Genomic DNA, 17,118 nt, shown 5'->3' with positions numbered 1-17,118 from the left:
TCGCTTGATTAAAGTTATTTCAAAATGCGGGTTCACTGAATTTAATAATTTAATAAATTTAAATGATTTAACGAAATATTCACAAACAACAAATTTTATCTCCGCGGACTCTGGTTTCCTCACAAATTTCTACGCAGCTGTGATGTAAAATTCAATATTGCGATGTTTATCTGGCTGGAAAAGAATTTGTTACATCATTCAGGCCCAGCTATATATCTCATCTCGTGATATCATGCTTAAAAATCTAATCTAATCCTAACCGTTATTAACACTTGGATATCCTAATAATCTACGTACAAACCAAACAACTCGCCATATCATTACGATGTCATATCTCGTCATCACTGAATTTTGCACACCCCTCGCAGACAAATCGATCATCACGACCATCGCTCTATATTTTAGACAACCCTGAAATTGGGTTACTCTGTTCCTTATACTCAAAGTTCATGGTTTCAAATGTTCATTCCGTCCCCAATTACAGTATTTCACAATACTTAGATCATTACCGGCTATGAATTTTCAACTAAATCCAGCATTTTAACGTTTTCCTGGCCGAGAATACAGTCTCAATACCAAGCCTGTCCCGTTAGATAGCTGAGGTGTCTCACCCCCCTCGCTCGCTTGGCAGTTACAGGAACCACCTGGTTTATTCACAGATGACTGACTTCTCAAATGTTCCCTTTAAACTCTGCCGACATAATTAAACAAATACGATATTCTAACCAACAAAATGCACAGATTATGCTTCAAGATGCCCACACTAATTATACGCCAATTATACCGCTATGGATTTCTATGAATTTCTTTCCATTCTCAACATTATAAAATATTCCTCGGGTTATCATATCCCGGCTTCAATGACAGGACTCTAACCTGATTCGCACATCTCATCTCAACTCATATAAAACATTCCTCGGGCTTCCGTATCCCGGCTTCAATGACAGGACTCTAACCTGATTCGCACATCTCATCTCAACTCATATAAAACACTCCTCGGGCTCTGTATCCCGGCTTCAATGACAGGTCCAACCTGATTCACAAAACTAACCTCTGTTTCCCAGCTCCACAATTATCATCGACAAAGAACTGGAAATAAATCCTCACTAGAAATACCGACGTATAATATCGCACAATGCATTACTCATGAATAACTTTGCATAAATGATATCGTATTTAATAACTTGATTTTTTTACGAGAAATGACTGAAACATTCTACTAGATCTTTTTATTGTCAGTCAGACACAGTTTAAAATGGGCATTAAAAAGAACGTTTCTCTCCGTGACCAAATTCATCCCCTAGGTTCTCACCCGACAGCGCGCTTCCACTCGATTGAAAATGAGTGACCATGGATTATTATTATTAACGTCAAATTGCAGACAGAAGAATTTTACATCGAATGAACATCTTACTTTGACATCACAAAATACAGGCAGTACACTCACACGGATGACGATCTACATTGGACGTGATATCACTTCGGAACCCTATTCAATAACTTTTTACAACATTATATGGCACTCGCAAGACTTCAAAATTTTATCCAAGTGGAAAATAAAACAAATGACTCTTTTAGTCGTACCCTCACATTTACAAAACTTAGTAGGGGTGACCACTGCGTCGTATATCCCCATGCAAAATACACTTTTAGAAATCACGAGATGAGATATAAGAGGCAGTAAGATGGGAAGTCACCTACCTCATGTCTTCATGCCAGTATTCGTCTTAGGGCTCACCTGCGACCCTGGCATTTTATTTAGCCATTTTTACATTCATGGCCTTACAATTTATAATTATTTCTTCAGGTTTCCTGGAATAAAGCATAAAAAAAAAGAAAATACCCTTCACTTGATTGCTTGAACGCACACGATGGATTATAATTACTCCCGCACACGAATTACTTAATCACATTAGAATATTTCAGTACTTTGACCGTCCTATCTGATACACTTATTTCTCTCAAGAAAACTATCTCCCCATGGAGTCAAGACTTAGCCACACTGGCTAAAATCTGCAGTCGAACTCAGTCTACTTTCGTTGATTTGATTTCGCGGAGCAACTCAACAATTTCGTCCGCTTTGTATCACAAATGCCGGAGAAGGAAACTTCGTCATGGCGTCCCTTCATATTTATAGCAGTTACCCCCTCTCTTCAGGTCTCTCCCTTTGCCGCCAAGAAAATTTTATATAAATTTTCTGACTTACCTAAACTGCAATTTCAAGAGTTTTGAAAGTGACTACATGCTTGCTACATTTCTGGCGGTAGTGTTCATGGACATTTAAAAATTTTACGGGTTCGATTTGTGAGATGATCGACCTCCTTTGATAGGCACTATATTTTTTTGACTTGGCGTGGTCACGCCGTGTACACGCGCTTTGAAATAGTTCATAAAACTTACTTGAGATTCTTCCGCCGTCGACACGTGTGGTTGACGTCACGTACCCCAGAGCGTGGGACCGAAGGTAATCACCCCCTCGTCACGTGTCAAATCCATGCTATCAAGAATCCAACTTTTAATTATTTTGGTACATTATGCATAATGTTCTTAGGGCACAAAGGTCATGGGTTCAGTACGTAAGAGGCAGCGTACGTAGACAATATCCTGGTGGTAAGTATTGAATAAGATGTTTCGGCATCGACGTTCTATGTTTATAGAACATCTTAATAGCCTCACTCACTCGTGAAAGATAAATAAGATGTTGCGTATGAGCATGCAAACAGCACGCACATTTACAGTTTTGTTCTATAACATACGATGTCGAAGCACACACTAATGTTAATGATAAAGAGCTATCCTTATTTATAGTCTCGTAACAATATTCGTTAGCGGATGGTAAGTAACATCACTTATATGATTAATAAGACAATAGGCTGCTGTGTTAGCAGGAATGTTTTCAGATGTTTCAAATTCTAAACGAATTTCAACTGGAGATTCTTTTATAAATTCTACATGATAAGAGCAGTCTATAACTACAATCGATGCTTTATTTTTAAATTCTTGAGGTGTAAATAGCGGACGATCTTCTTTCTGATAATACGATGATTGAAATTTACAAAACATATCATAGAGCATCCCAAACTTATTTTTCTCAAAGTTAATGTCTATGTTTTCGCAGGGATACGTAACTCCGTTGAGATATAGTCTAACGTGTCTTAATTTACACTGTTCAAACAGTGAGCTTAGCTTTATCGCGATTGAATTTACGATTAGTTTGAAGTCCAAAAATAATATACAAGGGCTTCTCAGTAAAACGTGATGTTTTAACAGCCCAGCTATGCTTGTTTGTAGGTGGTAACACAGGATATTCATGCAGTTCCCAACTTCGAAAACGTATAGGTAATGGTCACGGGTGGCCCAGATTGGTTGCGCAGTAGATGTTAGTTTTCCCTCGTCCTGCTCGTGACGTCATCACATTAGCACCGTGATTGTGTAGCATACAACCGCACGTGTATCTCATTTCATTGTTTATAAATGTCTGTCTTATAAAGAAAGGATTTCCACGTAATAACTATACGTAATTTCTTTCCGTATATTGCTGTTGGTTTATACAGTGACCTACTGTATTTTGCGTAGTGTGTGTGTGTCGTAGTTCGTTTCTGTGAGATCTCTGGTAAGTTGCTGTGTTTCGTGCAGTGAGGTACACTTATTTTCTGTTCGTTAGTTGCGTGTACAGTGTAATAGTAGCTGGAGTGAAATTTATGTGTTCATTGTACAGTATCATTACGATAGAAAACTGTGCCGTTAATGATTCACCGACCGAGCTCGATAGCTGCAGTCGCTTAAGTGCGGCCAGTATCCAGTAATTTGGAGATAGTGGGTTCGAACCCCACTGTCGGCAGCCCTGAAGAGGGTTTTCCATAGTTTCCCATTTTCACACCAAGCAAATGCTGGGACTGTACATTAATTAAGGCCACGAACGCTTCCTTCCCATTCCTAGGCCCTTCCTGTCCCATCGTCGCCATAAGACCTATCTGTGTCGGTGCGACGTAAAGCAAATAGCAAAGAAAAAAGATTCACCGCAATCTACAGCGACACCTGATTGTTCAGCAGAGGGATGTCGTTACCTCGCCGGCTACATCGCCGACCGTGAAAGAAAATATGACAGGTCAATGCGAAGTCCCACTGGGGAAATGCTTTCCATTTCTCCTGGTACAGTCCCTGTGGGATGGATAGAAATGTTATCTCGGGGAGGTCTACTCGTTCCATCGTTAGAATGGTAAACCAAATAAAGGAAATTGAGTTAATTTTCAGAGACACTCACGGACGTGCTGAACTATGACAACTGTGACACATACCTAATATTATACGCAAAGTGTGTCAAATAATTAGCAGTAAATTCCCCGCTGTACCACCAGAAATATTAAAAATGTATGTTAGAACGAGAATATTCATACGCATACGACAAATGAACATTCGGAGAAGAACTGAAAAATCCATAGCAGCTCATCGGCGAAAGGCACGACAGTGGATTTCATCTTCAAAAGCAACCACTTCATGACATCTAATCTCACAGGTAGGACTGTGTTCTAATGAAGCGCTATCTATGCAGAGCCTCCGTGGCTCAGACGGCAGCGCGTCGGCTTCTCACCACTGGATACCGTGTTTCAAATCCCGGTCACTACGTGTGAGATTTGTGTTGGTCAAAGTGGAGGCGGGACAGGTTTTTCTCCGGGTACTCCGGTTTTCCCTGTCATCTTTCATCCCAGCAACACTCTCCATTATCATTTCATAGCATTTTTCTGTCATTAATAAATCACTTTGGGAGTGGCGACTCCATTACAATAATAGCCTGCGTCCTCCACCCACAGGGGGTTGTGTATTTGGTCCGCGAGAGCTATTTTATTTCCCTCAAGTCCGCCGGCAAGCCTATATGTGGTTCATTCATTATATCCCTGACCCGGTCAAAGACTGGAAAACAGGCTGTAGGTTTTCCAGGACTATCTATGCATGGTTTCAAATATAAACTTACTTCTGCTGCTGTTATAATATGTGTTAAGCTTTAAACTCGATACCAGCGGAAGTGAGTCAGGATATCGTATGTTAATATACGGTAGTTCGTCACGGAATTTCTGCTTTAAAGATTTAATATGACAAAGATTTCATATCTCTAAATATTTATGTTTACAGATTTGAAAGCGCGTAACCTTCCTCAAACTAAATAGAGGAACTTCTAAATGTTAATAAATTTCAAGCGTTGGTTAGTGTGCCGTCACGTTTACTCCTTATTCGTAATGGAACTCATGAAAAGTTACTATGCTGTACTCTTTTCTCTATCTTATAACTGCAGGAATCTTTATATCTGGTTCTGTTAGTTCTGAGAAACTGTAATATTTGCTGATATTATGAGATTCCTACTGATTTGCGCGCTCTGGGCTCGGCTGCCTTGCTCCTACTGTGACGTCATTTCGTTAACCAATAGCAGCTCGGCTCGCGTTGGGCCCAACCTGTAGTAGTGTTTAAGAACCTTGGGTAATGGTGTATCATTTTCTACAATCTTGAGCAATCGAAGTTTTTCACTATCAGATAAGGTTATATGTGGAATCCTCCACAGTATACGATGAAGTTCAATTTTCGATTCCACTTGTGTTTCTGTTGCTTTAAGAGAATTGTAATCACTTCGATCACGGATTAGAATAGTCTCTTGTTTTGCGTTGATTATAATACGTGTAAAGTCTTCTGCGAAGCCAAAAATATGTTTTAGTGATAACATACCCGTAAAAGGTCCATCCTCATTAATCATCCAGTTGTTAGTAGCTTTTGGACACCATCCAGTCATCCGCAAAAGATTATTTTCTTCATCACAGAAAGGATGGTAGAGTTTCATTGCACTTGTAATACCAACATTCTTCGTTCGATCTGTTTCAACATTATTTACTTCATATCGCGCTTCAGAAAATAGAAAAGCTAGAGCATGGTTGTTTAGTTGTGATGTGCTTGGTCCACTTCCATCCGACTTTTCTAGTCGTCCTTCAATATAGAGGTAGCTTTCGTGTGGTAAGGTGTATACGTCTTGCTGATTAATAATAAAATGAATTTCATCATTGTTATTTAATCCAAACGTAAAAGGTTGATAGGAATGAAGCTCACTTCGTACAACACCTTCACGAGTTTCTACTGTATTCGTTATGTCTAGCATTTCTTCCATTCTGTTGTAGTAGCGTATATCCTAAATTTTGGAGTATCTGCTTATGGGTATCTGTTAACTCGATGAGTCTCTGCACACATGTAGTATGTCTTCGGAATGTACACCATGTTTTATAGATGTTTTTCATACTGGTTTGAGATGTAGTTTGTAAGCTACGTACGCGTGCCGATCTAAATGAATAAGGTGATCATGTTTATTTACAAGTCTAAGAGTAATATTGCTAATGTGTTTTACAGACACAGGATGATAAAGAACTACTGCTGGTTTCTCACAAATAGTATATCCACGTTCCTCTGTAACAATAAAGTCGTGCAGGACGTGCGAAGGTTGTAGATTACTATTCAAGTCTGTAATAATATTACAAGTAATGTTCACATGATAATCATCGAAGAGTGTTATAGGTTGATCAGACTCGTAACGTACGTTCGGTAGGAGCTCCCTCGATGAAAATCCAAGCAGTGGTCCAATCGAATCAGGTTGTGATTTGAAGTTAATCTTAAATGATGATTCAATAACACATTTATGTGTAATATTGCTTATAGTGATTGAGAACTTGTAATTATGATTACTAAAACTATCTTCTCCAAACTTATCAATTAACGTACTTTCAATATAGTCATGAATATCGTCTACTGTATAACTACCTGAGGGTAGTGTTAGCACATACTCATCGTAATAGAACTTGTTTACACCATCACGCACATTATAGATTTTATTGTAGCTTTCAAACTATACTAGTCCAAGACTATGCGGCTGATAGCCAAGTTCGATTGGTGGATTAAAATAGACGGTTGTTTCAGGTCCTTCCCCACGTACAGCAAACGTTCTTTCACTGTTAGTCATCGCGTAGACACTAATGCTCTTTCTCTACTGTCTGGGTTTGATATAAGAACATAAGACATAATCGTCCGCATATGCGTGTATTACAGATTTGCACACGGTTTTTATTGTAAACAATGTCTGCACTGCCTCCGAAATAACGTATGAGCTCAAAAGGAGGAGGTAAGTCTCCATAGCTATCAAAATACCATACTTTAGATTTACGTTTTACATAAGCAACGTAATGAGTTCCAGGTCAACGACTGTTGTCCAAGTTAATTACGGCACTTTCACGTTCACGTGGGCGCGTTGGTAGTTGATCGCGCATATATACTCCTCGAAAATAATGAATTCCTAGTTGTTTAGCAAACGTAAAAACTTCATCATGCGTTAGAGCTCGATGTGGCAGTGCATTCAGTAGACGTTGTTTGGAGAAATGTAGATACCAAGCCCTTTCTTGTACGGCGCTAGCTTCATGTTCACAGCTTTACCTCGTAACGCAATTGCCTCCATCGTCGTGTTATGACGTTCACTCTCTTTCAACTGTTGTTTCGCTTCTTCTACAGCTTTGACAGTTCTCGCTACAGCACTAGCACCACCTAGCAATGACCCTAAAGCTGCTAAGCCAGCAAACAGCTCAGGGAGAAATCCTCCTCGTTTTGGTACAGGAATAATTCGTGCACGTTTACTAAATATTGCTCTGCACTTTGGAGAAATTCTCGCTCATGCTGCGCGTAATGCCTTACTAGTAGCTAAGCGAGGATTGTATTCCCCTCGAATAGCTTTTTGCGCAGCCTTTATAACATCTTTCCTTCCAACAGTTATTGCTTTCTTCTTCTTCATGTAGTTTGGATATCGTTGTTTCACCATGCTGTACGCAAATCATAAACTAATCGTCACCTCTTGTTTCATTTAATATATATATATATATATATCACTATTACGTACTTTATGATTCAGTTATCATGAAGATTATAAAGCAGCAAGACACACTACCTGTTACCGACATTGTACCACATCTCTTACCTACTCTAGTACAACTACAAGAAAACGTCATGGAACGTTGTTTCCTTTTACTGTTCGATGTATTATATCAGGTCCGTCGGGATGCGGGAAGACAAATCTTTTACTTACACTTATTACTCCTGTAAATGGTGTACGCTTCGAGAATATTTACGTTTTTGCAAAGTCAGCGTATCAACCGCTATATACTATTCTACAAACTGTAATGCACGATCTAGTTAAAGATGGAATAAGATATTTTAAATTTAATTCGCATGAGCAAGTACCATCACCAGACGATGTGCTTCCTAATTCTCTTATGATCTTTGATGATGTCGCAACAGAACAGCAAAACGTTATTCGTGCATTCTTCCGTATGGGACGGCATACATATGTTGATTGCATCTATTTGTGTCAAACCTATTCTCGTGTGCCTAAGCAGTTGATACGCGACAACGCAAATGTTATTGTGCTTTTTTCGGCAAGATGAGCGCAACATGCGACATGTGTATAACGATTATGTTAACACTGATATGACATTCGATGACTTTAAACGTATGTGTGCTAAATGTTGGTCATTGCACCGTTACAGCTTTTTAGTTATTGATAAAGAAAGTGATGTACAGCATGGACGATATCGCATGGGTTTCGATCATTGTATATGCATTAACACAGAATTACAGTAACTACTTGATTAAAAGCCATCATCATGTTAACATCTAGCAAGGAGATTACAAAACATACCATCCAAGCTCGAAACAATATTCGACGGAAATTTAAAGAGCTTAAACGTATTCAAGCAGACACGGATTTGTTTTTAAAAACACAACTAAGTACACCACTCAAAGAAATTTTTAATTCTACTTCATTACCGCAGTCTACTTCAAGTTTTGCTTCTATGCAAACATCATATCATAAAGAGAAGCATGAAGAAGAAGAAAAGCATGAACATGATAAGGAAGAGAAGAAGCAGGATGTAGATCAAGAAAAGGAAGAGGAAGTTAAGGGAGAAGAAGAACTTAATGATACATCACCATCTAAGCGTGTTGAGTTTTTAACTACAGATGTTATTGCTGAAACACCTACTACATCGACGCAAAATCTACCAACTTTGTCTGCGGTTATGATAACACCAGAGTATCGCAATCAGTTTAGAACTTTTGTTCAAGATACCTATGGATCTCTCTTTGCACCTTATATAGAAAAACTTTTTACAGGACAAACTGACACTACCTACGGTATTCGCTACGAAGATGACTGTTTCTGGATAGGAAATTCAAATGTTAAGATTAATAACAACAAACTCATTGAAAAAGGTGTTACCTATAAACCTACGAAAGGACTCTTAGAACTTCTTTTCTCACGAATACCTGACAAGGATATAATTTTACAAGATGATCTTAAAAAATATATAGCAATACTTTTTGCTACTGACGCAACATGACTTAATTACAAGAGAACAGAAGCTGTAAATGCAAATACGATTTACAAGTATCGTGAGTTTATTTCTAAGCTGTTTCCGACTGCACATAGTCTTGATGTTATCTACAAGCCTTTGTTGCCGTATGTGGATGTAAGATACTGGAATGACCCAAATTTACTCGTTGAACGATAGCAACTTTTAAGAGCATCGCAAGAGGCTGGTCACTCAGGTCACGAATCAGAAATTCTAGAAATAGAAGGAGAATTACGTTATGCCGGTATTATTTTGTAATGGCTCGTCAAGAGAAGATCTCACCTGTAAAGGTAAACATCGCACATGAGTTACATAAACCAGCACGTCGCACCTACTGTCACAGACGCGTTATTACACGAGGAAAAGATGATCTCTGGCAAGCAGACTAGTAGAAATGATTCCATATGCCTCTAGTAATAAGGAGTATAAGTATCTACTTACTGTTATCGATGTGTACTCGAAGTTTGCTTCTGCGCAAGCCGTACGTTCTAAAACAGCAGCTCAAGTTAAAGAAGCATTTAAACATATTGTTGAAAAATCGAAACGCTGCCCAAGCCTTCTACAAACTGATCAAGGTAAAGAGTTTTACAACAAGGATTTTTCTTCTTACCTCAAGTTACTTGGCATTCAACACTACTCTACGTTGAGCAATCTCAAGGCAAGTGTTGTAGAACGCTTTAATCGTACACTCAAAACAATGATGTGGCGAGAATTTACAGCGCAATGTTCATATCGTTGGATTGATCTGCTACCTAGACTTTTTCTACCTACAACGATACACCTCATCGCACTATCGGAACAAAGCCACGTCTTGTTACAAGGAATACACCTCGTCTAGATGCTATTCATCTTGTAATTAAAATAGCTGATCCACTTCGCCATCGCTTTAAGGAAGGCGATTTTGTTCGCATCAGCAAACACAAGTCTATTTTTGAGAAAGAATACACACCCAACTGGAGCACTGATATTTTTCAAATCAGAAGTGTTAAGCTTACTAATCCAGTTATGTATTTACTTCGCGATCTCAGAGGACAGCCTATTGAAGGAGGATTCTACATTGAAGAACTGCAGAAAACCAAATATCCTGATCACTATTTAGTTGAACGTGTTATTCGACGTCGTAGGAATAAACTGTATGTTAAATAGCTTGGTTTTGATAACAGCTTTAATTCATGGATTAATAAAGAGGATGTACTTTCAATCGTATGCGTGTTTTTAATCCTCAACTCTCGTTCCTTCTAAGTCACTAGGGCATGTTGTAGGATTAAACAACACCTGTAATATGTTTTGAAAATTCATATTCATTTTAGAATATATATATATACATTTTTACCCTTTGTTTATTTTACTGTCTTTGTCACTTAGTTTTCGTTTTATTGCACCAACAACGACAAGTGCTGCTATCTTCTGAGCAGCTGAAGCACTAGGTAATAACACACACAGCATAACTTTACGAAGAAGATTTTATCAGCTACACGACATACTCTATGCAGGCAGCATGTAACTACGTGTCAGGCGAACGTGTTCTAGAGCCGCAGGGAAGATGAAGCTCGAAGAAAAGATGAATCACTTTATTGATGAGCCCACGCCCAACATGCTTACTCATCTTTTTCCCAGCACGTTTCTTCACCTTTTCCTTGTTTACTCCCTTCGCAGCCATCTTCTAACTTCTAACTAAACTCACGTGTTCATGATGTAAACTACACGTTTGAAGCTCTGACAAAACAGAATCTTGAGTCCACTCACGAGGCACCTTATCCCAAATCTTCTTTACAGCATTCGCAGCTACATTAACCAAAAATGCCTTTGGTAATGCATTTGACTCTTCTTCATTAAAAGTGTTAATTTATTTTTGCATGCTTAAAACTTGACGATTGCCTTTTCAACTGCGTTACACTTAGTATCTGTTAGAAATGACATGATGTCTTTACTCTACAAATGTTTCTTTTACAGTAAGGTTATTTCGTCACTGCAGGTTACATATGTTGTTCACTTCCCGGCATGCACTGCCACACAACCAATCAAAGAGCATGAATACATGTTGTAAAGACTGTTTACTTGTTTCTCTACTGTGCTCTTTCGGAAGAGTTTTAAATGATGGACACCCCAATTCATGCATGTCGATAATTTCACACGATGCTGGTAGATAATCACGCAACCATTCTTTCTTTTCATAACCCTTTAAAAGAACAAGATCTGCTCTTGACAAATGTGCATTCATCATTAAAGGTTGAAAACGATAAGGTATTCCGTTTTCTTCCCACTTCAAACCTAGATTGTTTTCAATCCATTGACTCTGCTTTTTATCTTCATCTGTTTGAAAACAGTAAGGGAACGGTGGACTAAATACTAAACTAACAAGTTTTGGTGCCCACAACACACTGTAATCTAACACAGCCACCTCTTTAAACACAAATTTGTTGCCGTTTACTTTAAAGCCTTGCACATCAACTATTAATGTTTTCGTAATGTTTGCACTCCACTCTCTATCACTGTTTCTTGAAGACTAAAGCTTTTAGTCAACGAACAGGTTTAAACATGCATACCTACAATGACGTCATCACTGCAGCACATGCACACTCTTGCTTTTAAGATGCATACTTATTGCATTCCTTACAACTACTTACTCTTAAGAAAACGATCAAGTCTAAACATACACAATGACGTCATCACTGCAGCACGTGCTTACTCCAGCTATCCCGATGCATGTTTAGACTTGTTCGATAAAGCTATGCCTTGACAGAGGAAGAGGCTATAACAACCACCGCCATCTTGTGTAGTAGCCTCTAAGTGCTAATGAGCGATGTAGTAGCCGTAAAGATAGCAGCACGGTACTCTGTTGAATAAAGATGGCTGCTGTGAAATATATTTTTTTAAATTGTCCGCCACCGCATTTCAAATGTAAGTAGCTAAAGAGTGCAGCACCGAGGTAAGCGATGTAAGATAGCGGATAACAGCTTGTCAATCTGCCACTACCTTTCAACTAAAGAGGGCAGCACTGAGGTTTGCGATGCAAGATGAAGGATGACAGCTGTTAAAAAAATCATGTGGATTTTAAATTACCAGCAGTGTCGTAAAGAGGGCAGCACTAAGGTTAGCGATGCAAGATGGCGGATGATAGCTATCACGTGGAATTGCCCGCCACCACATTTCGAAGGTAAGTAGCTAAAGATAGCAGCACGATGGTCTATTGATTAAAGATGGTTGCTGTCAAATATAATTTTTCAAATTGTCCGCAACCACATTTCAACTAAAGAGTGCAGCACTGAGGTTTGCGATGCAGGATGGCGGATAACAGCTTGTCAAATAGAATTTTTCAAATAGTCCGCCTCAAAAGTAAGTAGCTAAAGAGGGCGGCACTAAGATTAGCGATGCAAGATGGCGGATAACAGCTGTTACGTAGAAACTACCCTCTACTACGATAAAGATAGCAGCACGGTGCTCTGTTGATTAAAGATGGCAGCATGTCAAATAATTTTTTAATTGCCGCCACCACATTTCTAAGGTAAGTAGCTAAAGAGTGCAGCAGTGTGCTCTCTTGATTAAAGATGGCGGATGACAGCAGTTAAAAAAGCACGTGTGTTTGTGAAGCACTTCGAATTTGCCGCCACCACATTTCAAAGGTATGTAGCTAAAGAGTGCAGCAGTGTGCTCTCTTGTTTAAAGATGGCGGATGGCAGCTGTCAAAAAAGCACGTGAGTTTTTTCCAAACAATAGAATGTGGATTTTTTCAAATTTCGCGCTAGTAAGGTTAAGTTGCAGCACTGGAAGAGGCCCCAGGCTGCGGAGGAGCGGGCCCCTGGGAAGGCCTCCCGTGCGGCGGCGGCGGAGGTGGCCCCTGAAAGCCCTGCGGCGGCGGCGGCGCCCGAATCCCTGACTTATACTACTATCGTGATTTGCTGACTCGAACATACCTTTTGATAAGTTCGACAGGTTGTGGACTCTGCGAAGGGATGTCCAAGACTACATTGAACTGACTTGTGCACTTGCAACTGATGTCCCCATCGTCGTCATAAGACCTATCTAGTTGGGGAAAGTCGAAAGAAATAATAATAATAATAATAATAATAATAATAATAATAATAATAATAATAATAATAATAATAATAATAATAATAATAATAATTGTACCGGGTGGTACACCTCCACGCCGCTAATTCAAACTTTGCGCCAGTTAAAACTCCTCTACTGGAGAAAGCCTGAACTTTAACTTCCATACTAATTCAACGATTTCTCAGAAGATCTCATTACTATAAATTTTGAAGTGTTCTGAACTATGTCAGTTTCGATTCATTTTTGTTTTATCTGTAGCAAGAAGTGTGAACATTCTCTTCTAGAGGACACTACTTAAGAACTACAATTGTGCACCCTAGTGCGAATTGAAGGAACCTTTCTTTTTGAAGAAATTTAGTACTTATATGTTTGTTCTTTATTAAATTTCTTTCTGCCATTGTTTAAGTTGGCAATGTTAACCCTTTCTTTCCGCCAGTTTTGAATTTGACCAATAAGGAATTTCTGTAATTAATTTTCCACCAATAAGGTGTTTCTTCTTCATCTGGTGTAGTAGTTTTTGCCATTAACCAATAAAATGCTTGTGGGCGGGTGTTATCATTCACGAAACGCCTCGAACTTTCCACGAGGGTATATAAACTGCTGATTTTCGGGTCTCCGGGCCACTTCAGTAACATCTATCTTTGTGTAAATTATGTAGCAGGGGGCGGGAAGCGCCTCTTTCTTCGGGCAGCAGTTCAACCACCAGGTAATGGCCTTTTAATAACTGCTTTTCTTGCTAGCTCAGCAGTTTAACTCTCGGGGCAGGTCCGAAGTCTTTTACCATGTAACTTTCCTCTAAAATGTAAAGACACTTGGTATCAATTCTATCTTTTTAAACTACAAATTGGGATAGAGAGTGCCTAACCCTCTCGAGCTCCCACTCATATTGCTTTGAGGTGAACTTATTTTCACAACCGTTTCTTCCCTTCTAGTGTAATGTAAATCGTTTTCTTATATAAGTCACCTCTTTAGTATGGGATTAGCCCTTGCATTAGCGGCCTAGTGCCAAGTAGGTTTTAGTAAAGTATATTAGGAGTGCAGTTTTGCCTCCTCTCAAGTTGGTATTGTGGAGGCCATGTAATATTTCTGTTTCTTCACTGAATAAGCCTCAGTAGGTTGGGTATTTTTTTTTACCCCTGTGTGTATGTCCTTGGAGGACAGCTTGAACGTGGAGTTTGGTGTGGCCTTTGATAGGCTTGAACTTTAAGAGCGGGTTGCTCTTTCCTAAAATTTGTTTCTGCGTGCCTCGAGGAGGCTTTACTGTGTGATTGGGAGCAAGAGCTCCTGGGCATGATTGGGGTCTTCTGCCCCTTTGTTGAATCTTGTATATCGTAAGGTTGGGCTTATAGCTCAAGAATTGTGTGTCTGGCTCTCGGAGCCCAAATCCTGTAACACTGTAATTGTACACTCTCGATTTGTTGTTAAGCTACTGAGTATCTGTTATATTTGTTATTTCTTGATCTTGAAAAGAAAATATAACCTTTGTTAAATTTTATCTTAACTTTAATTTCGCATTTTGAGACCTGTTCACCCCAGCACCTTCTTTCACCTCTGCACATCCACAATACTCCGTAACAATAATAATAATAATAATAATAATAATAATAATAATAATAATAATAATAATAATAATAATAATAATAATAATAATAATGTACCGGGAGGTACATTCTACGCCGCACATTTAAATCTTGCGCCTATAAAACCTCCTCTACTGGAGAAGCACTGAACTTGAAACTAGACCTACTTAGACTTTTATTCAGAAGATGTCACCACCTTAATTTTGGGATTGTGAAGTTTCCAGTACTGTATGACATTCTATGTGTTTTGTTTACCATTTATCAGGAAGCTTGGGCTTTCTGCAACAGATGTCACTACAAAAACTGTGACCATGCACCCTGGTGCGAAGTGAAGGAACTTTATTATAAGAAATTTTATATTCATAAGTTTGTTCTTTACTAAATTATGTTCATTCATTTTTGGGTTGCCAATGTTACAAAATTACAATCCTTGCTCAGAAGCTTTAAATATTGTATATATATATATCGATACAGTTTCGTCAGATAGATGCTTCCTAGTTGCCAATTTGTGTCCGGCAAATATCTCGTTCACGGGCTTGGAAAATATACTAACCAAGATACTAATGGCGTCATTATAAGTTTTGGCTTCATTGATATATTCGTAAACGGTAGTGAAACATGGTTGATCAATATGCGTAATTTGTCAGAGTCACTTACTTGATACGCCAAAATGAAGTTCTTGAACGTGCTGTACCTATGTTTCCATTCTTGTTGAGCGTTACTGGATTCTGGGTCAATGCTTAAACGTTCCGGACGAAGTAATTTTTCCATTGTCTTTCTTCTTAAGTTTAATAAATTGAAGTAAAGGAGCATGTAATCACCTTTTATAAGGTTTTATTAAACTTAAGACGACCAACTGGTGCAGTGGCAACAGTAACATCTGTCAGAGAAAATATACAAATAAGGCAACTTTAAAACTAGATTAAGACATGTCAAAGAGATCACACAAATAAATTATGTCAGCCACTTAATAAGAAATTCATAGGTCTTATGAAAGTTTAATGTAGTATGAATATTATGACGGAGTTTACCACCAAAAATGTATGCATGTGAGACAGAAAATTCACAATCCATGTAAAAGGCAAAAGGCGTACGTTCAAGCGTAGTTAGCCATTTACATGTTCAACTTTATTGTAATGTACTAGCATCTAAACATGCTGCTTTTTGTAGACAGATAAGAACACAACCACGCAGACATTATGTTTTTACTATTGAGTAGAATAAATGTTCATTAAATCCATTTGGTAATAAAAGTGTGTGGAATAGTGATTCTCTTACGAGTGTACCATAGGGGTACAACAACATATAACTGTTTGTTATGCCATGATTTTTTACATACATACATACATACATACATACATACATACATACATACATACATTCATACATACATACATACATACATACATACATACATACATACATACATACATACATACATACATACATACATACATACATACATACATACACACGTACATACATACATACATACGTACATACATACATTATCATTATAGACTGTTATGCCTTTCAGCATTCAGTCTGCAAGCCTCTGTGAATTTACTAAACGTCGCCACAACCCTCGATTTTCAACAAGTGGTGTGGCCTCATATAGTTTATTATAATTAAACAATCAATCAATACTGATCTGCATTTAGGGCAGTCGCCCAGGTGGCAGATTCCCTATCTGTTGCTTTCCTAGCCTTTTCCTAAATGATTTCAAAGACATTGGTCTCTTATCTTTAAATCGTTAGAAACCGAGTCTAACCATCGTCGTCTTGGTCTACCTCTACTTCACTTACCCTCCATAACAGAGTCTATTAATCTCCTAGGTAACCTATCCTCCTCCGTTCGCCTCACATGACCCCACCAAACAAGCCGGTTTATACGTACAGCTTCATCCACGAGTTCATTCCTAAATTAGCCTTTACCTCATCATTCCGAGTACCCTCCTGCCATTGTTCCCACCTGTTTGTACCAGCAATCATTCTTGCTACTTTCATGTCTGTTACTTCTAACTTAAGAATAAGATATCCTGAGTCCAACCAGCTTTCGCT

The 17,118-nt window shown here is 38.6% G+C and overlaps 1 protein-coding gene across 1 annotated transcript in view; it reads right to left on the bottom strand.

The window, feature by feature from the left end:
• The window catches only part of LOC136883561 (putative uncharacterized protein DDB_G0271606), a 152,430-nt gene extending 136,585 nt beyond the window's left edge, over positions 1–15,845 (bottom strand). Inside the window, exon 1 of the mRNA XM_067155943.2 lies at positions 15,716–15,845. Within this exon, the coding sequence (XP_067012044.2) occupies positions 15,716–15,829 (114 nt within the window). The 5' untranslated portion in view covers positions 15,830–15,845. The remainder of the gene's footprint in view (positions 1–15,715) is intronic.
• Positions 15,846–17,118: the final 1,273 nt, after the last annotated feature.

Source organism: Anabrus simplex, chromosome 11 (assembly GCF_040414725.1).
Source record: "Anabrus simplex isolate iqAnaSimp1 chromosome 11, ASM4041472v1, whole genome shotgun sequence".
Classification (NCBI taxonomy): domain Eukaryota; kingdom Metazoa; phylum Arthropoda; class Insecta; order Orthoptera; family Tettigoniidae; genus Anabrus; species Anabrus simplex.
The sequence above is the reverse complement of the archived record's forward strand: the minus strand, read 5'-3'. Positions and strand labels throughout refer to the sequence as shown.